General features: G+C 41.8%; 1 protein-coding gene across 2 annotated transcripts in view; it reads right to left on the minus strand.

Annotated features, from left to right (window-relative positions):
* SLC44A1 (solute carrier family 44 member 1) overlaps positions 1–8,051 on the minus strand; it is a 70,439-nt gene extending 62,388 nt beyond the window's left edge. For both annotated transcript variants that reach the window (XM_063181014.1, XM_063181012.1), the window contains exon 1: positions 7,942–8,051. In XM_063181014.1, the coding sequence (XP_063037084.1) occupies positions 7,942–7,968 (27 nt within the window). In that variant the 5' untranslated portion in view covers positions 7,969–8,051. The remainder of the gene's footprint in view (positions 1–7,941) is intronic.
* Between the last annotated feature and the right edge of the window lie 14,791 nt (positions 8,052–22,842).

Raw genomic sequence — 22,842 nt, forward strand, 5'->3', positions numbered from 1 at the left:
CTCATTAGGAGCTCATGGTCTGCATGACACTGCTGTGAGAACTAACCGTGTTGCCACTTACAGGGACATTCATAGCAGTTTTATACACATTCCCTCAAAATGCATCCAAAATATATTCAAATGTATTTGCCAAGTGACATTCAAAGCTGCTTAAACACAAACTCCTGAATTACAGGTTCAAAATTCTGGCATAACAAGAAAGAAAAACACTCAGGATTACATAATAAGAGGGCAGCGCTTGAGGACACTTAAAGTATATTAGATTAACAGGAACTAATACTAAGAAAGCTCTATCTGATTTATGTAAGAAAAAGTGGGAGGAGAATGGAAAAGGAAATAATATGTCATGCCCTTAGCTTATTGCATAAGCATACTTCCTTATAACTAGGCAATAATTTTCCAGTTTTCCACTGCAAACTATGGGAAGTCTGACAAAGCATTTGCAGGACATAGTTACCATGACCTTGAACAAAGTACTTAAATGGTTTTCCTGTTTTGTTTCTGTAGATCTGCATACAACATTCAGAGGTCTCTTCCTCAGTCAAATAATATATCTGGAGAACAGCAAGAGTGGTTTCAATTTAAAACAAAATCAAACCAAAAAGGCCAGTGATCATTTCTGCTGTAGACAGCTGCTTTAACTACATTAATTAAGAGCAGGCACGATATATATTATCAGATACAAGTCAACATGTTCTGCTAATCATGCTCTCCACCACAGTCTAGCAACACTACTGATAAAAACAGCAGCTGCTAGAAACCAGCATATAAAAATGCAGTATGGCATCAGCTTTCCAATATACCAGCAATCATCTTCTGTTCTTATAATGCATCGTATACTGGGTGTTGAAATATTAAAGCAGAGAAAACTAAACTTTTGGATTGTAAAGCTGAACTTCAAAATGAAGTGGATGCTTCTCTCTTCTTAAATATACATACAGATGCTCTTGACATACAATTATACACTTCTATTGCACATTAGAAAATTGCTTACCTAGAAGATTTAAAAGAGCAGAACAAAAAAAAAACCAAAACAAACAAACAAGAAACCAAAAAACATAGGAAAAAAAAGAAGGGACCTAGCAAAAGCAGGCCAATGAATACAATGACATTTATTTACTGCATAAGTCTGGGAAATGTCAGAGTGGTAGAATGACCTAAAAGAACCTTATTAGAACCTTAACCATCAACACAAACTCTTTCTCTAAAAATTATAACCAAGCTCTCAGTACAGTTTCATAAAACAAAGGTAAAAATTAGTAATCAGTTTAGTCAACAGGTAGAAGTTGCCGGACAACACTGCATAACCATTTTTAGAAGATAAGCGTAGAATTTACACAATTTTCTAAAGGCTGCTTCAGAGGGGGAAAGATACAAAATATCAAAGACACAGTTTCTGTTAAACTGGTTTGTAAGTTCTACTTTTCACAGAAGAAATCACAGAGCTAGGTTCATAAGCACAAAAATTCTAGTCAGCCTAAATACAGAAAAGACATGCAGTTACTGCCAAAGCTTGCCTTCAGAGTAAGGACAGTGAGGGGAAGTGACATAGTGGGGGGCATCAGAGAGAATGCAAAATTAACGTCAGGACCAGCATGCCATGGGAGGCTACTCCACCAAACTTACTGAAAAGACCCCAAAAACAATGAGCCAATACAGAATTAAGAGATTAGAGTGATGTCTGGACTTGAGGAACAGAGTACCGAGCCTGCAGAGATGCTGAAAACCTTTGTTGCCCTCCTCCCTAAGCAAGAAGACTTCAGCTAAGGCCAAGACACTGGCTGGAGCCACTCAAAAGTTGCGAAAGACGCGGTTATGCCCCCTGCTCTCATAAGGACGGGACCCCCGGCTCTGCCCCTCGTTGGCAAAGCTGCGCATTCCTCCTCCGAGTCACCCTGGGAGAGACAAAGTAAAGGAAACAACAATTGAAGGGTACTCCTCAGTAGGAAAAACTCAATGAATTTTATAGAGTACTCACAAGTATCTATGTAGGTGAAATATTTCTGTGTTAAGATCAAAAGGAATTACTTGCACAGGTTGTGCAGTTGCTTGTGACAGCATTTATAAAAGGACGTCTCATGCTTCACAGGAAAGCAACAGAGCTTACAGATGAGAAATAAAGAAGAAATTCCATGAGACGCCTTATCATTAGCATGTTCTTGGATCCTGCTTGTACACTTCATCCCTCTTACCATATCTGCTTACCAGATACTAGAACAGAAGACTCATTTACTGTCAATATATTGAAAGGGAAATCAAGCTTTCTATCTCCTGGAAGAAGAAGTTGTAATTCATTCTGCTTCCCTTCATCAACACAATTATTTGTCTGGTCTTCTTCCATGACAATACCCATGGCCCAGAATGAAACAGGCATGTTTTGATGCCCCTCAAACTCATTTGACTGTGAGAACCTCTGACCACTAAAGATATGTAGCTGATGTACAATTAGTAATCTGTATTGGCCATAATAGTCGAAAGAGGTATTCCATCAGAACTGCTTAATTTTGCAAAAAATTAGGAACTCCAGATTTATTAAATGTTGTTTTGATAGCAAATGCTCAAGGGAAAGTTAAGGGATAATCTGTCTTCATCTCCTCTTATAACAGGAAGTTCTTACAGTCTTTCAAAAACCAAGGTCACCACTAAAACCACCAATGTGCTTTGTTTTTCCCAGTCACGCCTCCAGTTTCCAGCAATATTTCAAGCTTCTCTCACACATATAGTAGATAAAGTCACTAACATAAAAAGCTGTAAGTTTATTTTAAACACACACAGTATTTTCTAATAGTAACACAAATACTAAGACTCCAATAAATTGCCTTGTTTCCTATAACATGTTGCCAAAGCAAACACCTTATAACTACTATCAGCTACTACCTCATAGAACAGCAGGAAGGGAGAAGAGATTTTGTCTTACAACTTTTCCATGAGATGGCAGTTTAAGGTCTGTCTCTCCCCACACCTCATTCCCTTTCACCATCTATGAATTTCTGTCCTCTCAGATAAAGAAAGGCAAACTTTACAGAACTGTGCTATAAATTACATAAGTGGAGCAATTTGAGTTATACTGTAAAATAAGTTTTCTTGCTTAAAAAGAAACAAAAAAAAACCCTGTGTGGATTGGTTCAGATTTACAGCACAGCCTAACAGTTGTGGCAACAGAAGAGTGATGAACTCCAACAGTTGCTTCCTTAAAATCCAGTTTTAAAATGGATTGATTCTGTGACATAAAAGAAAATATCATTGCAAAAGGAGAAGAATGAAAAGCCAGGGAAGAAAATAACAGCACTCAACTCCATTTTTCTTCCTCAGTAAAACTAAAGATTTGAAAGAAATGCAATTATTTTAACAACTCAGAACTTCTGCACTATTTGCTAAAAAGATCCCTACATTTAGGCAGAGAAGATAATTTCCAAAACAGCACAAACATACAAAAAAAAAAAACCCACAAACTCAAACTAGAGTTACCTCCATCAAAAGTTAAGAAGAAACTAAAGCTTTGTTGCACAGCAGATCCATGACAAAAGAGATGCATCCAGACAGAAGCACCCTTCCTGTGAAAACACCCACCTCGTGATGGCCATAAAGATATGGCCAAAAGAGGTCTGAAACAACACGAAGGTACTGACAAGTAACAGCAATACCAGACAGGAGACAGAAATCCCACCTCAGTATTCATCCCTTCCTTTACATGTTTTAATCTTATATAGGATAGTACACTTTGGCTAAACAATTCAAAGAAATCTTAGGAAGATCTGTTCATGATAACTGACAACAGGTAAACAAGAGTGCTTTAAGACAACTAAGACGTAGCCAACACTGCACAAGCTTTCCTCTATAAGCTCAAGGTTCAAGATGGTGGTAGTAAAGAGACAGCAAGCTCAAATAAATGACAGCTTAGTGATCCTAAATAAGTACAGGATTGCACAAGCCCCTAAAGAAAAAAAGATGACAACATCCTGGTAACACCAAGGAGAAACAACCGGTAACGCTGAAAAGGAACAAGAAGTAAACAAGAATTCTAATTGGGAAGATAAAGAAATAGCGGAGATCATAGAAGATGCTACACCAGGGGAAGTGAAAGAACTTTGTGCAACAACGGAATACCAAAGTGAAAATAAGAAAGAAATTGACAAGAAGTACTCCAGTTCTAATCGCCTCAGCAGGCAAAACAGCAGTGGGGCAACAGAAAGATTAGCTCAACTGGAAGAAAGCCTGGTATGATTGCATCAAGTTTAATTTAACATGACTCAACAGATACAGCTGATAAATTTGGTAAAATAAGAAGAAAAAGTGGAGAAAGGCTGGAGGGATAACCAGAGACAGAAGTAGTGGCAAATAAACAATAATCAGAGAGTAGAAGGCAGTGCTATCCCTGTAGGGATCGCTCACTTAGGAGCTGGATTCAATGATACTTGTGGGTTCCTTCCAACTCAGAAAATTCTGTGGCACTGCAGACATCCAGGGAGAATAAGACACCATGTGCTAGAGGATTACATATGCTATTGAAAGCAACAGAGACCAAGTAGGTTGAGAAAGACGTGGAATCCTTGCACCTTGGGTACAAGAAGCCTGTAGAGATATAAACTGAAGACAATTTCAGCATAATACAGAATCTGGACTGGAATTGATTTAATATGAAGGGGAAAGAGTGTGTGACAACAAACATACATTGCTGTGTTCAGGAATTTGGAAAAGAAGGGAGATAGACTGGAGTGCTGTTATGTTTAAGGATGGAGAATAGCAACTCAGAATAAAATTAGGAAGGGAAGAAGATGGCAGCAGGATGTAAAAACCTGAAATTTGAAATTAAAACAGAAAAACTGAATGAATGGGGCTTTGGGTAGTTAAAAAGGCAGAAAAAGCAGAAAACAAACATGAGACTACATCTCTGTAAGTAGCAATCAATAGTGCTGAATAAAGGTAAACATGTCAATTCTAATCGGTTTTTCTCTGGAAACCTTTAGATTCTGCTGGGGAAGAGGCATAGAAAAAGACCTAAGATAGAGAGCTGGCAAAGCAAAGGAACTGGGAAACATATATAGGGGGGAAAATGGCTAATTGATTATGAAATAAAAGCTATGAATAAAACAACAAAGAAATCTATCCAGTTCAACACTCAGTCACAGGTAAATGAATTATCAGAAATGAGAGGAGAAGGTGGTAGTCTTGAGAAAGGGACTTGGAGATGCAGTAATCAGATAAGATGGTAGGCAGAATCAAAACAGAAGTGATCATTTCTGTCAGAAACAGAAACGGGGATTGGCAGATGAAAATCAAAAAGGCTAGAGTGCTGAAAAATGAACTTAATGAGAAATCTACTTGAAAAACAAAGTCATAAGGAATGAAGGCATTCATGATAAGAGGAGAGATTATGTCAAAGACCAATATGAAACCACAAAGGGAGAAGCAAAAAGTAGGTGAGGAAATGTGAAGGAATGTCTGATGGACCCCTGCCCAGGAAAAATGTAAGAGGAGGAAATGCAAAGACCATGGTAGATGAGGAGCACAGCTTTTTTTTCATGATAAAAGGTATGACAGGACAGACGTTAGGACCTAATGTAGTGCTGTATGATATACAGCAAGGTTTCTGTAATCCATATACCAGACAAAACTGCTGATAAAACATTCAGCAGCTAGTCTTTGATTTGGATTTCCTGAGGAGACACACCTTTGCTTACAGTTAGGAAATTAAATAAACTGTCATTCTTTATACTTCCCTCATATGTATATGGGGTACAATGCTCAATTGTTGTACTGTATCTTGCCATACATAAGGAAGGCAAATGAAAAGTTTACTCTGAACATCATACAACCTAGCAGCAGAACACAGCAGAAATTTAATTAAAACCTAAAATCAGTCAGCTGAAACCCATAAACACGCTAGATATGCAGACCAATTCACCTCTAACATTACCCACAAATACAGCTGCATTTTCCTTTAAGAAAAGAACGGTGAACTGCAATTCAAATTCATACAGAAGAGCTAGAAAGGGCCTAGAAAACACTCCAAAAAAAGCCACTTGCATAGAAATCACAGAAAATAAGGTTGGAAAAGACTTGAAAACATTACTTCAAAACATCAACTTCACTCTCAGTGCTCCAAGTCTGTATCAGCTTTCCTTATGCCACTCCTGACAGATGTTTATCTAACATGCTTTGGGTTTTTTTTAGCAAACCTCAAGCAATACAGACTTCACAATATCCTCTGGCAGTCTACTGCAGTGACTGAACAATTTCAAAATCTGCCCCTAACATTTAGCATATATGTTAGTCTCTTAATTCAAACCATTTGTTCATGCACCATAAGGCTGATTGCCTTCCTCTTTGCAGCATATTTGCTATACAGAAAGGATGTTTCCTATTGCAACTGGACAGCTCTCCGCAGTGTTCTGCATTGGAAGGACAGAGCTCTTATATAAAAATAAAAGTATGCCTGAACGGATAAGCTACAAAAACTCATCTCTGTGATGAGTCATCTGGGACAGCAGAAACGGACTTTCTCACATAAGCAGTCTGCTGGAAGCACGATTCAGCCACTGCAAGTGATACAGCCAAAGGAAACTAACATTTACAAGCGAGCAAAGCACAGCCAAGGCATCAGTCGTGATCGTTTGTACTACAGCCTTCAGAAAAGAGCCACGAAAAAAAACAGCATAGCTTTGGCTGTGTTGTTCAAAGGCAAAGTTAAAATGGGAAGCAGAGCCGCAAACTGGAGCATTGGGTGGAGCTCCCGATTGTGCCTTGCCTGGCAGCACCACTCTGGGGGGAAAAAAGGAGTCAGTACGGGCAAAACAGAGAGAAGGGGGAGGGGGAAGAAAGAAAAACCGACCTCGGAAACAAGAGATGTGCACGGGACCAATCAAACACAGGGAAATGGATGTAGGGAGGCACCTGAAGCCTTGGCCATAGAGTGAGGAAGGAGGCTGGGGATTAGGACTGCCTCCCTTTCCACGGGCAGTGGACTTGAGGGCTGCCCTGGGCCTGATGACTTTTCTCCCACGGAATAGCTTCTCTCTGTCGGGTGAGGTAGTACGGACCTCAAAGAACATGCTGCAGGGAAGGGCAGGGCATGCAGGGCTATCTAGGGAGAGGTACTGAGGTCGGGGGGAGCTGGGGTGGGGATCACAGCAAAGTGGTGCGAGGCACTACAAGGATGGCAGGTGAGAACTGGGAGGTCTGCAGCTGCAGCCATGGCAGGGAAGTGGAGCAGGGAATGCCACAGACTGCAAGGCCAAAGAAAGGCTGGGGAAGAATGGGCAAGGTGAAAATTACCCACAGGAGAAGGAGCACACAGAACAGTACGTAGAGAATGGAAGTGCGTAGCATGGTAAGGAGCAAGGCTATGGTGGGGGGTGAACAGCCATGAGCGGGAAAAGCACAGCTACAGAGGGAGCAAAAAGGTGCACAGTTCATGTGCATCAAGGCTTTGGGCGAGTGGATGTATGGGGGAGGTACCCAGCCACGAAACAGCAAGGCTACGAGAGGCGAAAGCAAGGTGGTCGCAGTCACGGGAGGGCAGAGCTGTTGGTGGAGGAGCGTGAAGTGGGGAGGGAAAGCAATGGGTTCCCAGCCACGACAGAGTGTGGTTACAGACTGGGACGCAGGAGAGTGCGCAGCCACGGGAGAACGGCGCTACAGGTGTAGCGAGGGGGATGCACTGCCACAGGAAAGCGGGGCTCCGTGGTGGGAGGCAGCTAAGGGGTGCTTGGCATGAGGCAAGCCGGGCTGAGAGGGGCACAAGGGGATGCACGGCCGCCAGAGAGCGCGGCTGCGGAGGGGACAAGCGGCTGCGCAGCCACAGGACAGCGACGTGGGCAGACCCGGAGCCAGGGGGAGGCACAGCCGCGGGGCGGGCAGCGCGGCCAGGGGCAGGTGTGCCAGGGCCCCGCAGCGGAGGGCGGTGGGGTCGGAGAAGGGAGGGGGACACGGGCGACTCACCTGCGCGGCAGAGCTGCAGCAGCCCATGGCGTCCGCTGGTCTCTGCCCCGTGGGTCCTGCTAGGCATCCACTCTCCGCGACTCCCCCGCCCCGGGCAGCGGCGCGGCGCGGCGCGGGGGGGACGGAGGGCGGCACGGAGGAAGCGGCGGGGACCGCGGGGCCCGGTCAGACGAGCGCGGCTGCACCACAAACGCCGCCGCGGCGCCCCCTCATCCTCCTCCCCCAGCAGACGCGCGGGGAAGGCGGGGCCTGGTGGGGGCGGGGCCTGGCGGGGGCGGGGCCAGAGCACTGCGGCGCGGGGGGTCCCTGCCCGGCCGGCGGCCCCGCCCCCGCCCCGCCGCCGCTTCCGGTGTGGTGATGGCGGCGGGGTGCCGCTGCTGAGGAGGCGGCCGAGCTCAGGGCTCGTCTTTCGCTCACCACTCGCCTCGCGGCAAGGCGCGCGCCGCGGTGGGGACAGCTGCGTGTGGAAACCAAGCTCTGATCAGTGGGGCTGCCCAAGACTCTGAGAGCCTGCCCGCTGAGAGGAAAAAAAGACCTGATCGTATGGGCTGGTAGTACATACGCATTTGCAGGCAAAAATCTGTGGTAGAATTAAGCACCATTTCTGCACTTCTTTTAACGCTTCGAAGGATAGTGATTCTCCAGTGCCCTTCTCTGGACACATTTCAGCACCTCAGTGTCAGTGTCCTAGTGTCCTGCAGGGCCTGGAGCTGGACACAGAACGTGAGGTGTAGCCTCAGCAGTGCCAAGTACGAGGATCCTGCTGGCCACACCATTGCTGATACAGGCCAGGATGCCATTGGCCTTCACGTCCACCTGGGTATGCTGCTGTATCATGTTCAGGCCCTGTTCATGTTCAACATTTCTTGGCCCTCTTCCACCATGCAGCTTTCAGCCACTTTTACCCCAGCCAGTGGCACTGCCTGGGATTATTGTGATCCAAGGGCAGGACCTGGCACCTTGTTGAAGCTCTTACCATTGGCCTTGGACCACCAATCCAGCATGTCCAGATCCTTCTGCAGAACCAGCCTACCCTCAGAGTGTCAGTATTCCCACGCAATTTGGTATCATCTGCAGAGTGACTAAAGGGGCACTTGATCCCCTCGCCCACGTATATTGATATATAATATATTACATAGGCCCCAGTACTGAGCCCAGGGAGGCCAGTGACCTGCTGCCAACTGAATGTGGCATCATTCACCACCACTCTTTGGGCTCAGCCTTCCAGACAATTTTTTATCCAGCAAACAACACACACATCCAAGCCATGAGCAGCCGGGTTCCCTAGGAGAATACTGTGGGAGAGAGAGTCAAAGGCTTTGCTCTGGTCCAGATAGACAACACCCACAGCCTTTCCCTTGTACACTGAGGAGATCACTTTGTCAATGAAGAAGGAGATCATATTGATCAATGAGGATCTGACTTTCCTAACCCCATGCTGGCTGGGCCTGACTGCCTGATTGTCCTGCACACTCTGTGATCAAGAATGTCCAGAACTCATGGTCTGTTCCACAATCTTCCTGGGCACTGAGGTCATGCTGACATGACCTGTAGTTTCCTAGATCCTCCATCCTGTCCTTCTTGTAGTTGAGTGTCACATTGGCTAACCTCAGTCCCTTTTAAAGTACGTTTACTGGTCCAGCAGTTGTGTTTGAGCACAACCTAAACATAGGAAGCAATACTCTGCATAAAATTTGGGGTTTTTTGCTGAATCTTAACTCAGTAGCAGAATTATCTACTATTCTATCAATATAGTAGAATATCCATGATTAGAAATAGTGTTGCAATGACTTAAATATAAAATTATCCTTTTACAGGCAGAATGAGGCAAAAGAGACCTTGTGACTAGAAAAGGAGTTTTGTTAGGCTTCCAAGAAAACTGAGAAACTGACATGTGGGTGAGTTGTGAATCACACTGGGGTTTTTTTAGCTCTTGTCAGTTTAATGGCAAGTAGAATCATGGAATCATTTTCGTTGGAAAAGACCTCTAAGATCATTGAGTCCAACCACAACCTGGCACTCCCAAGTCCACTGCTAAACCGTGTCCCTTAATGCCACATCTTCATATCCTTTAAATACCTCCAAGGTTGGTGACTCATCAGTAACATCACAATTTTCTGATTTTGTAGTATCTGGTTAAAATAGTGTATTACCTTTTTGCATGTATATTGCTATTATTTTCATTGTTCCACCTCATTCTATCCAGATATTTATCTGGTGTTCAAAGATGTGGCTATGAGAGAAATGTTTTGCAGGAACACTCTCTAGCAGGAATGATTATTTTGTGACTGACACAGTAATTGATAACAAAAATTTGTAGCCAATTCTTGTGTAATTTTGGAGTCATCAGAATCTCTGTTCCTCCATTTTGATTTTTATAAAATTGACTTTGTCTCAGTGTTTCTCTTTTCTGTTTGTTTGGGTGTCAGAAGAATTATGTCTATGCCATAGATGTTATTTAGCCAGTCTCTTAAACAGGCGAAATTAATTTTTTTAAAATAGTCTACTCATTTAGGACGTTTGCTTCAATAGTTTCATTTAGGACCTCAAAACGTTGTCATAGAAATTAAATTCCGCCTCCTACTTTTTTGCATGCAGACTAAATATATTCAGCATGATTATCAGAAGAGAGTAATGCATTAAAAACACATGACATTAAAAATGTCTGCCCCCCAAATTTGTGGACTCTTAAAACCCTATATTCTAGCCAATAATGAAGAGCTTTGTGCAACTGCAGAGAGGTAATAATAACTTAATAGTGATTAAAAAATTAAAAAATGCATTGACAAGGGGAGCCTTTATGAAAAAGCTTGTAAACATACCAGCTGTAGCGTAGGTAACTGGGATTTAGTGCAGATATATGACAACTGTAGAAATTATTTGAACAGATATGAGTGTTAGAAATAATCTCAGAATCTCTGCCTCTGGACTAAGGAGATTAATTATGTTTTTGGTAGGGATGCAGTAATAGCAGCAGCAATAGTTGCCTGACTGTCACTAGTTTTACTGTACTTTGTCTGGTCAGTCACACAAAGGAGAGGAAAAGTTAAAAGATTCTGGTTTATTCATAATTATATGAGCTTTTTTATTTATTTGGATTAGCATTTCATGAAGGAACTGAACTGAGGCTTGCTGAATCTTAGTTCAGTAATACAAAAGTTGAACTTCAAGCGGATGTCTAAGTGCATTTTTTTAATTGGGCTTTTTGGATACCTTACTGAATCTGAATGTAATAGGCTCTAAGGCATGGTTACGTCACAAGCTGCTAAAAAGCAAATCTGACTGCCCCAATTTACTGTTAATAGGAATCTACCTGTTTTTCCATAACAGATTTGAGTCCGCCCCTCTGCTCTCGTCAAGAGCTTTACCTGTATTTTCATTTCATTGCTAGACTCAAAATGATAGGTAAGAGTTTTTAAGCACCATCTAATATTGAGAGAGACAATGACAGAAAGAAGGAAGGCCCTAGAATGACAGAAATGCCATTAGTACTTGAGAAAATTGTAGGTTATGTTCCAACTGCTTCTATTCTGAGAAGGAAGCATTAATTATATGGTAATATTTACCTTTTCATTTCTCAGCAGGTGCAGAATCTTGACCTTACTCAGCCATATTTAAAAATCTAAGGATTTTACAAAGTACAATATATATCTTTTGTTCCATATTTATTAGAGAAATACCTTTAAAATTGTATTAGATAAAATTCTATCCACATTGATATGTTCTTAAGTGTGAATTTTGAGAAGGAATTTTTGAACCAGCTCAGTTCTCAAAATACTCAATCAAGACGTAGACAAAACTTGGCCTTGCCATTAATGAAATAGGGAGCAATGCATTGTGCAGACTAAAATCTGAATATTGCACGAGCAATGTGTTGTTGCAGTCTGTGTGTTTGCATCATTCTTCTAATTGGCAAACTGTACTTATCATTCTGCTGACTTCTTCCACCTACCAATAAACCTGCATCTATATGTGCTTGGCAACCACTATGAATTTTTAATAATCCCATCCAGTGTGCTTAGCCTCCCTATTCCTGAGGTTGTTTTTATTTACTTTTGGCCTTTTTGGTTGTTTTGGTTTTGTGGTTTTTAAAATGTATTTAAATACAGAACCACATGTATTCTCTCCATAATATGCCCAGTGAATGGGCTTAGCTGTCATACACATGTGTCGATGCAGGATTAGGGGAGATTCTGCTGATTTCAGCAGAACACTAATGGAAGCGCATCATGAGAAGGAATTGCAACAAACACATGGCAAGTAGGCTGTCAGCCTGTCTATGAGCAGGGGATAAAGCCCACTGACTTATTCAGACCCCTGTGGTCCTACATATCTCAGAACTCATGTGAAACTGATCATCTTTCTGAAAAGTTAAACCATGCCATTGCGCATTTTTAAGTGCTGTGGAGCTACAGCATTGAGGCTTCTGTCAAATCACACAGGACACCAGTAACAAAACAGAGAACTGGAGCTGTATGTTATAAACTCCAGCTTCTATACTGAAAATCCTGTCAGTTGTGAATTTTTGTCAGTCAAAATAAAAACATTCAAGGCATTCTTCTTTGAATTGGAATAGTTGGTTTCTTGCAGTCTTTGTGATTGCTGACTAAAAAAAGATGAACAATGCTCAGTAAGACTGAGTTCTTACCAGTTAAGGCTAAGATTTTCTTCTTGCTGCATGTCTGACCACAGAAGAGGAGGTCAATTCAGTAAACTCTTTGAAAAAATCAGAAAACCAATTGTGATTCTACTTTTTACTGGAGCCCCATAAATGAGTCATATCAGGACTGTTTCAATTTAAAACTAGAGACTCCAAGGAGAGAGAAAGAGCATAGGGCTTTTTGAACAAATCAGGAAGGTGAAATTTTCTTTCTCCACTCCTGAAACAAAATTTTGGTCCATTATACTCTTAGAGATGTAACTTCCTGGTGAGAAGATAGAGGTGTATAGTGGAGATCCTGTCCATAGGAGGCTATCAAAAATATTCAGGACTCATTAGAAGATTATAATTATTGTGTGTTAGGAAAATGGCTTTTTAAACATTTAGTTTAAGTCCTGCTTTGTATCTGTGGTAGTACATTCATGCTGTAATGAAAGTAAAATGGATATTCTTTTTATATTAGAGCATGGAGGTTTTGCCCTATTTAATACCTGTTGGACTTCATTCTGATGTCAGATCACCTGTGCATGAAGAACAGTGTGAATAGTCCATTTCATGCAAGCAAGACACCTGTCACACATTTACATTGTTATCAGCCTGAGCCAGAATCATTCTAGCAATTTGCAGCTAAAATGTTCCATATCCAGTATCCAAGCCCCAAAATATCCAAAAATCCGAATCCAAAAAATCTCAAAAAATGTTATTTAAAATACCTGTGATGGTGCTGTTGTGTATGTGTGGAGTGTGTGGATCACGTGTGCAATGATGGCATGATAGCAATCAAAATTGTAGAATTTATTTCAACCTATTGATAAAGTTTTGTGTTACCCAAGAGAGACATACAAAGCCAAGTACAATCCTTCCTGTAGAGACTGTACCATCATAATACATGATGAGCTATTACAACCTCCTGTCATTTCACTCCAGAAGAGTTATGGCTCCCATAGTGAGGATGTAAGACTACAGATGGAGGACTGCCTGCAACAAATCTCTTACAAGGCTACTGCTGTAAATCTCTTGGAGAAGAGTCAATGCCTAGAAAAAACTATGCTAAAGGGACTTGCCATTTGTTTTCTTAGGCAAGATGGGAAGAGGGGCTACAGAAAGAGGTACTGTTCCATTCTACACTCTTTACTGTTGTGCTAGGAATCACTCATCAAGGAAGGTTCAGCTGTTTCTGTGAGCAAGAGAAGAAAGGAGACATGGCTATATTCAAAGTGTAATACTTTGGCTGTCTGCATAGTATTTTATATGAGGTGGAGTAGAAATCCCTCTCCAGAGGCTGAATTTTTTATCTTAGTTATAGTAATTTCCAGGCTAATGATTGCTAGATTGGCACAGGTCTGGACTATTGGTTGTGCTGAATATTTGCAGTAGGCTCAGAAGTTGCATTCAGCTCGGGTGCAGGCTGAAGACCAAGGAGTGCTTTACTGTAGACACAAACACTCATTCATATACTCAGTGTAGGTAAGTAGACACTGATAGAGCTCAAAATACTGTTGTGTGTCCTGTGTGTGAGTTCTTGAAAGTAGTCTTTTGAGACTTTCAGGCTCAGTTAAACCAGAAAGAGATATGGGACTGTCAAGGGACTGCATAATTCAGCTCCATACTGCAGCTTACAGTATATATACAGCCAATACAGCTGGCAGTGACAGCTAACAAAAGAAGATAATGAGGCCTTCCTGTTGAATTTCACTGGATTTTTTTTCTTCTGAGGTGGCTTGTAAAGGTCCCAGCCTCAATGCTTGGTTGTTCTTCAGTCACTCATATTTACCTTTAAAATTAGAGTAATAAAAATTTGAAAAGCAGTTTCTTTTAATACAATGGCCCCACCACTTCAGTTACAAAAAGAAGTAAGCATATGTATATAAACAAGAATCGAGATTTATTTGAAATTGACAATCTTAGTTTGCATGTTTCCTTCCTATATAGACATGCTTATCTTTAACTTCATAACAAGTACTTTGCTTAGTGAAAGCCTGTAAGTGATGAAAAGAATATTTGGAAAATGGTATTATGTTAATTTTTCTGGCATACAGAAAATATGGGGACTTTCAGAAGTTCTACATATTCATCAGGTCCTGTTAATATTGAGTTTCTTCTGGAAAAAAAAAAAGTGCATTTTTTGTTTGAGAAAATAACTGCAGGTGATAGAGCTTATGTGACCTTGTGGGCCTAGTTGGAGGGTTTCCATCCTTGTAGGTGCTGGAGACCAGTATGGTACTGTGAATGATGTATTTTCTCCAGTGAATAAAGGTTCCATCTGCTGAGCGGTATCAGCTGTCAGGCTGCCCATGTCCTTTGAGCCAGGCATGCGTTAGTTGATGCAGTCTCATACCACTAGCTCTGGGGTCTAAGGCCACAAAAAAATTAGATGGGAGAAAAAATCCTTCCCCATCTGCAATAACCACTGTTTGCATAAACACCAAAGAAAGAACATTGGCTGACAATATTCTTGAGAAGAGCAAGTTCTGATAACTTTGAGCATTTTTTCTGGTCAGCACTTTATCTTTGATTAGCAGGTCTTTGATTAGAGGTTATAGCTCACCTGGAGAGGTACAGTTGCTTCTGATTGTTCATTCAAACTCAGGAAGTATTTTATAGGAATACAATCAGCCAGTGTTATTTTTACATCTATTTAGTTTCATTTTGGCTATATCTCTTTTCTTTGACAAAATATCCCTCTAAATACTGTAATAAGTTGTTTTGTAATGTGTAGGATTTGTCTGCAGGAATTCTATTTCCCTGCCTTTCCCAAAAATATCTATTCAACAGTATTCCAGAATGTTCTTGTTGCTCTTTGCTTCTATGTGACATGATTCTAACTCCAGCCTCTTGTCACCTGCACCTGTTTTTCCTGTTATTAATGCTTTTGTTGTCAGTGTAAGTTCCTGAGTGGGACAATACTTCCAAAATAAAAGCAGCAACAGTCTGCTTGTAGGTATTAGTCTGACAAGCCAAACATGTTGTTGTTTCACTTGAAGATATATCACTCTTGAGCAGGTGACGCTGAGAAATAGCTCTTTTGCTGTGGCTTCTTCTCAGTCGTGGCAGACAAGCACAAGTGTTTAACTTCTGCTGCGGGACTAATGAGCATGTGATTAATGACACAGAACTGAGACATTGCGTGAAGGGACACAGGCAACAGGCTCAGGAGGTGGAGGAATGTGGAAAGGGTGCTAATAACTGACTGAAAAGGATTTTGTTATTTTTCCTGTCACTGTCCCTGTTATCTCACTGACCAGGTTCCAGAAACCTGACCAAGACAGCTAGCTGGGCATAGACCACAGAATCCCTGACAGATCTTGGGTACAAAAGAACAGTTTCATCAATTTTCATGGCACTGGAAAAATTGTGGGGCAGGATGCAGTGTCTGGTATCAACACTTTTGTAGCTATTTCTGGTAGGAGGGATTGCGGAAGAGAGAGAAGCGTATCACTTTGAAATACAGAAGATTTCATGAGACAGTTTTCAAGCTGAAAGACAGAAAAAATTTAAATGTGGAAAACTGTTTTTTGGCAGTGCTGTGGGAACACTACATTTTACAGTCCAGCCAAGTCTGTTGACATGGGTGCTTGCAATAGCTCATTACCAGAAACCCTCTTATTTTAGAGGTAGATGGGGAAACCTCTCTCTTCTTGAGTCAGATCCTTGGTAGGTAGGGTCCAGCACACATCCACATTCTGGAAGTTTAGTTGTGTGAGTTAAGTTTAGCTGTCTGAGCGCAAGGTCAGCTACTTCCCTAGTAAGCACTGTTGTAGGGAAGGCCAGAGGTGAGGGCCCTGCCCCTTGTCTCCCTTGGGAGATGCTCTGTCCAACCTGATCACTGTTTCTGTCCTTGATCCTGACTAAGACTTGCTTTTCTGCATCTCAGCTCCTTGTTGGTGAAGTCACACTCACAGGAGCCATAATAAGGCCCCTGGCTACAAGCCCATCTCCCTTACTGCTTCCTAATGTGCTGTGCGTTTGAGACGGCTGGAGGGTATGGCCAGTCTGTGCTTGCAAAACAGAAACACTGTTTCCTTCAGCAAACGAAGGAAATAGTGAAAGGCAGGAAGATTTATGAGTAGATAGAGAAAACACAGGTTCTCAGAAAATTTGCAATAGAAATTGTACTTTGCTTAACAAAACCTCAACAGTAATAAACAGTGCCATGCCATAAAGACAGATTTCAGTAGCTGTTTGTTCTGCAGTAGGAAAAGAATATATTTCATATTTTTTCTTCTAATAAGATAAACCCCCATGCTTTTTTTAGTTAATCATTTCATTACTGAGATAATGCAAATTCTGTTGGAAGTAGTGCACAGCTGTTCACTTGCTTTTCAAATTAATGCCTCACTCTTGGAACACTTAGTTCTGCTTGGACTAATGACCAAGGACAGACTCTGGTATAGATCAGATATTGTCCTTCAGATAGCAAAATTAATTTCAGACAGATTTAGGGAAAGATTTCTGCATTGCTAAAAAGTTTCAGTTTCAAATAGCCTGCATTTTTCAGTGAGGAACTGCGTAGTCAAAATATTTCTTGAAACAACAAGAGAACTGAACTGCAGTAAACGTGATGGTAAACTGATAGCTTCAGGTAGGATTGAGAGACCTGTCTTTTTTTCAGGGGTTATCCCATCACATTTACCAAACAACTCAACCTCAGAGACTTTCCTGAAATAAATGTCTTCCTACTGTAAAGTTTTATTTCATCAAAGACATCAGAGACAATTCCACAGAAGTTTGCTTTCATCAGAGACAATTCCACAAAATCTCCAAAGGACATATTCTGCTGCTTAGAAGTGGTGGCAGGGTACAGGGAAGAGGGGAATTATTCCACCTCTCTAATGAGTGTATCTACCTTTATCAGGGGGGTAGGCTAACTTATGAAAGAATTAGGAGAGCTGACTGCATATTATCCTTCTTTAGAGCAAGTCTTCTGTGGTACTGAATTTTCCTGTGAAATTTCTTGGAGAAATAGATAATCTCCATCTCAGCTAGTGAGCTTGCAGAAGGACCCATGCTTTGTTTATAGTGCAGATCCTTTCTGTTGTGAGGAGGGTTTGATCTATAAGTCATCATGGAAGTCATTAAGCAAGTTGCAAAAAGTGTGTAACACATCAGTAAAGATGAGGCAGATGACCTACTCTCACTGTAAGTAGAGAAGATACTGGCTTCTGCTGTTTTTGTGTTTTCCTTTCTTTTATCTCACCAAATATCTCTTGCAGCGTTTATTCCTCCCTGTCAGTTTCTAGATGGGCAAGGATATCAATCATTAGCACTATTTCATTAGGATTATGGTTGTTTTTTATTGTTACCATGTCTGTATCTGTCTGTTCTAGTGCGCCTCCTCTGGAGTAGAAAAGTTGTACCCAGTCCTGAGTTGTGGCCTAGTGACTCAGACCATTTGAGGGACAACAAATGTTTTAACTGTGGTACTGATGTGTTAAACCATCAAATTGTTAAGTTAATTGTCTGTGTCAGGGACAAAGGGTTTTCAAGCCATTAGAACAAGGAGGATGAAGATGGCAAGCCTGGATTCTGGTGCAGTCTGTCCTTGCTAAGATTTTAATGATTAATTGCAGACTGTATTACTTAGTAATGTATCTTTTAAAGCAGTGTAGATTTTTCTTGTTTGTTAGTTCAACTGTGGTTTTCTATGCATTTGCCACCCCCTTTACAAAAGCTTGAAGAGCAATTTCACTGTAGGTAAGCACCAAGAAATGTGGTAGCTTACACTGTTGCAGGAATTTATACCTATGTAGCTTAGGAATGCTTCCAGGGCAGATATGTAGAAGCTAATATTTTAACCCATATGATTTTGCTCTGAAATCTCATTTCTAAACGCCACACAATTTGCTGTTTCCCTTTGTAACAGCAGGCAACCTTTACCCTAAATGCTTTGTCTCTTCCTAGAGAGACAAGACACAGGACAGTGAAAATAAAGTGAGAAGATTTTGGATAGAGACATGTACATACATTTTCCCTGGATGATGATTTTCGCTCATTCAGATGATGTCCTTTTTGTGTATGGCTCAGTTCAGAGCCATCTGACATTTTAGGAAATTGCAAAATCTCATTAAATCACTATGTGGCTTACACACTTTAAAGATGGAGAGTGCTGATTATTCTCCAGCGAGCCAAAGGACTGTGAAAGAACATCAGTGTCTGCTGCCTTTCCACCTTCCCATACCATGTTTCTGTGCAACCAATAGCTAAATATGCTCATTGAGCTCTCTGAAGATGAAATCCAGAGGCAGCAGCAGTTCCAGCGTGATGAATGAACTGGGCTTGTACATACTGGCTTGGTCATCCTTCTCATGCACTGCTGCACTATCCTCTTTTATGCTCTGAGCATGCAGAGGCGTGAACGACGAGTGCCAGTGGATTTAAGGCAGTGCCACCGACCAGCAGCTGTTTGAGCCAGGCCTTTCTCAGCCTGTTCGTAAACTGCAGATTTCATCGTCAGTAGGTGGCAGAATTTGCGTTGTCAAACCGTGCGCGTTTGTTGTTTTCCGGTTTGGTTGGGGTTTTTTGTTTTTGTTTTTTTGGGTTTTTTTTTTAATGCTTGCAAACTTTTTAAGCTTTGTTCCTGTAAATCAGTATCCAAGTCCTGACAGAGGGAGCTGTGTGAAAGAACAAGTGGGACACCCTGTCAGGGATATGATGCCCTGCAGCTGGTGGATCACTTGCACTTACGCTGGATTCAAGACATGAGCAAATTTAACACATTCTCCTGTTAATGCAATCTTTCAGGGCTTTGATTTGCCAGTCTCAAAGAAGGTTCAAGCATGATTCCAGGGGGGTTTTGTATTTGCTGGGTAATATTTACTCTTTTTAGAGGAATCTGCCTCTGAGACATGCCATTTAGGGGTTTTGGTTAACGTTAGTGAAATCAAAGCTCAGACTACATCACAAGGGATCATATTTTCTGAGCTAAGCCAAAACATTTGGAAAATTCAGGTTTGGTGAACTTTTAAAACTGTGACCTCTTTCTGTCAATGTGCTTTAGGTTGGTTTGAATCTTTAGGTTACAAAGAGAGAGAATATTTGAATAATGTTTCTTATTCCAAGCACTCTTCTGATAAATTAAGAATGTCCAGGGAATATGTTAACAAGACTGTGATTTTACGGAGAAAATTTAAACTTCAAAAACTGCAAAATTTGAAGCAGCTCCAGATCAAATTGGTTTCTACTCTGATAAATTAATGTTCAAGTTGCTGTATCTTCTGTGCTTGATCATAGCACAGGTTGGTCAGAAGAAGGAGCAATTGGTGAGAACAAGATCTCTGGAATAAGACTGCTGTTTCTTGTCTTGGTAGATCTGGAAATACTGAAATGTCTGAAGGACAGGGTAAATAACTTCTTTGTGCTTTCATGCGGCATAGAGAGAAACACACTCCTGCCACTTTCTTTAATCCTGTAATTGGCATATTTTGTTGTCCTACATACTTTGGAGACAGAGTCTTGCATAATTCTCCAATCAGAATGAAACAGGAAGGAGCATGATTCACCCATTCACTGAAGTTTCTGCTTGTCCACAAGGAAGTGTAACATTCCAATACATGGATCTATATAGTATTCCAGTATATGGATCTATGAAGGAATGTCTGTTTCCCCTTTGCAACTTTTTTTCCAAATATGCCAACATCACATTAGTAGCAGCATTTGAGCTTGATGGTATAAAAACCCTTTTCAAGTGTTCACAAAGGTGAGTGAGATTTCAAGACTTTGAAACAAATTTTTTGGATTCTGGAAGGGAAATCAACTGCAACAAAAAGTTACGGTATTACCTAGCACCATTTTTAATTTTTATTACACAGTCTTCATAATTTTCTGCTCCATGTTCCCAGATCTCAGTGTCTTCAGACTTGACACTTGATTCTAACTCGGTGTCTTGAGCACACAGAAAATAATTCTGCATGCACAACTCAATGCTCTTAATCTTCATCAGCTGTATTCCCCCTAGCTAAGAATATTGAAGGGCCCAAAGGAAAATGATTGGCTGTAGTGATTCGAGTGATTTTGTATTTGCTTCCTGCTTCCTTTGGGTCTTTGTATTCAAATGTATTGTTACCATTCTTTTCTGAGTTTTTCTAATTTGTCATAGCAAGAAGAAAGGGCATTTCTTGTATGTGAAAGTATATTACTGAATATTTAATGCCTTCATTGCTGCAGTCTTTAATAGTAAGATCACTTGTTCTTGGGAGAGTGCTCATTGAGTCACTTTCAATAATTTAACAGCAGTTATGGCTAACCTGGGAGGTCCCAAGGTGACTGGAGGCTACCCAGTGTCATGCTTATCTACAAGAAGGGCAGGAAGGACTATCCAGGGAACTTCTGGCCTGTAAACCTGACCTCAGTGCCAGGGATGATTATTGAGCAGTGACAGCACTCATCTAAAGGTGGCAATCAACTTCTGTGCCATCATGTGACATGTATAGAACAAGCAGGTGATGAGGCCCAGCCAGCAGAGGTTTAAGAAAGTCAGGTCCTGCTTGACCCACCTGATCATCTTCTGCAACATGGTGACTGATTTTGTGGAGAAGGGAGTGTGGATGTTTTTTACTTGGTGTTAGCAAAGCCTTTGACACTGTCTGAATTCTCCTGGAGAAGCTGTCTGCTCATGGCTTGGACAGGTGCGCTGTTTTCTGGCCTGGATGGTGGTGAATGGAGGTAAATCCAGTTGGGAGCCAGTCACAGGTGACAAGGAATATGATGAGAGGAGATCACATCAAGTTGCATCAGGGAATGTTTAGATCTGGTATTAGGAAAATTTTGTTCACAGAAATTATTGTGAAACATTTGAACAGACTGCCCAGGAAGTAATTGTGTCTTCATCCCTGGAGATATTAAAAAATACATTTCAAATCTATTTAAGGGGGAAGGGAGGGGAGGGGAGGGGAGGGGAGGGGAGGGGAGGGGAGGGGAGGGGGGGGTGAGAAGAGAAGGAAGTGGCGGAAGTGGCAGAAGGAAGGAGCGGAAGTGCCAGAAGGAAGTGGTGGAAGTGGCGGAAGGAAGTGGCGGAAGGAAGGAAGTGTCGGGAGGGAGGGAGGAAGTGTCGGAAGGAAGTGTCGGAAGGAAGTGTCGGAAGGAAGGAAGGAAGTGTCGGAAGGAAGGGAGGGAGGGAGGGAGGGAGGGAGGGAGGGAGGGAGGGAGGGAGGGAGGGAGGGAGGGAGGGAGGGAGGGAGGGAGGGAGGGAGGGAGGGAGGGAGGGAGGGAGGGAGGGAGGGAGGGAGGAAGGAAGGAAGGAAGGAAGGAAGGAAGGAAGGAAGGAAGGAAGGAAGGAAGGAAGGAAGGAAGGAAGGAAGGAAGGAAGGAAGGAAGGAAGGAAGGAAGGAAGGAAGGAAGGAAGGAAGGAAGGAAGGAAGGAAGGAAGGAAGGAAGGAAGGAAGGAAGGAAGGAAGGAAGGAAGGAAGGAAGGAAGGAAGGAAGGAAGGAAGGAAGGAAGGAAGGAAGGAAGGAAGGAAGGAAGGAAGGAAGGAAGGAAGGAAGGAAGGAAGGAAGGAAGGAAGGAAGGAAGGAAGGAAGGAAGGAAGGAAGGAAGGAAGGAAGGAAGGAAGGAAGGAAGGAAGGAAGGAAGGAAGGAAGGAAGGAAGGAAGGAAGGAAGGAAGGAAGGAAGGAAGGAAGGAAGGAAGGAAGGAAGGAAGGAAGGAAGGAAGGAAGGAAGGAAGGAAGGAAGGAAGGAAGGAAGGAAGGAAGGAAGGAAGGAAGGAAGGAAGGAAGGAAGGAAGGAAGGAAGGAAGGAAGGAAAGTCATACTGTGATTGTTGCTGACATTAGGTATCAGGAACACCATCTTCCTCTACATCTGAAATGGGGGAAAGGTTTATTTTAGGCTGTGACATATATGGAAGCTGCTGGAGAGAATTTGACTGAAATACTGTAGGAGGTCAGTTGTTCAGTTTCTGCCGGCTAGGGGAATAAGTGGGTTTTATAAACATTGTTGCTTAATATGAGAAAATACTTAGAATCTCATTTCAGTATTCAAATTTTATGATTTTTTTTCTCATTAAGATGGAAAGGTACCTTACAGCATTGTGATCAATGCATATGCACAGGTTGTAAAAATATTATTTACTCTCATTTGGAATTTGCAGTAGCATGGCCGTCTTGCCATTTTGTATATTCAAAGACCTGATTTGCCTCACAACTGCAGTAACAATGCATCTAATTTAGTATAAAAGAGTTAGCTCACAGCCCTGGGACTTTGCTTTTTTTCACTGTTTAGCCTTAGAAGTCAGACCTGTTCTGTG

Source organism: Melospiza melodia, chromosome Z (assembly GCF_035770615.1).
Source record: "Melospiza melodia melodia isolate bMelMel2 chromosome Z, bMelMel2.pri, whole genome shotgun sequence".
In the NCBI taxonomy this organism is placed as follows: Eukaryota; Metazoa; Chordata; class Aves; order Passeriformes; family Passerellidae; genus Melospiza; species Melospiza melodia.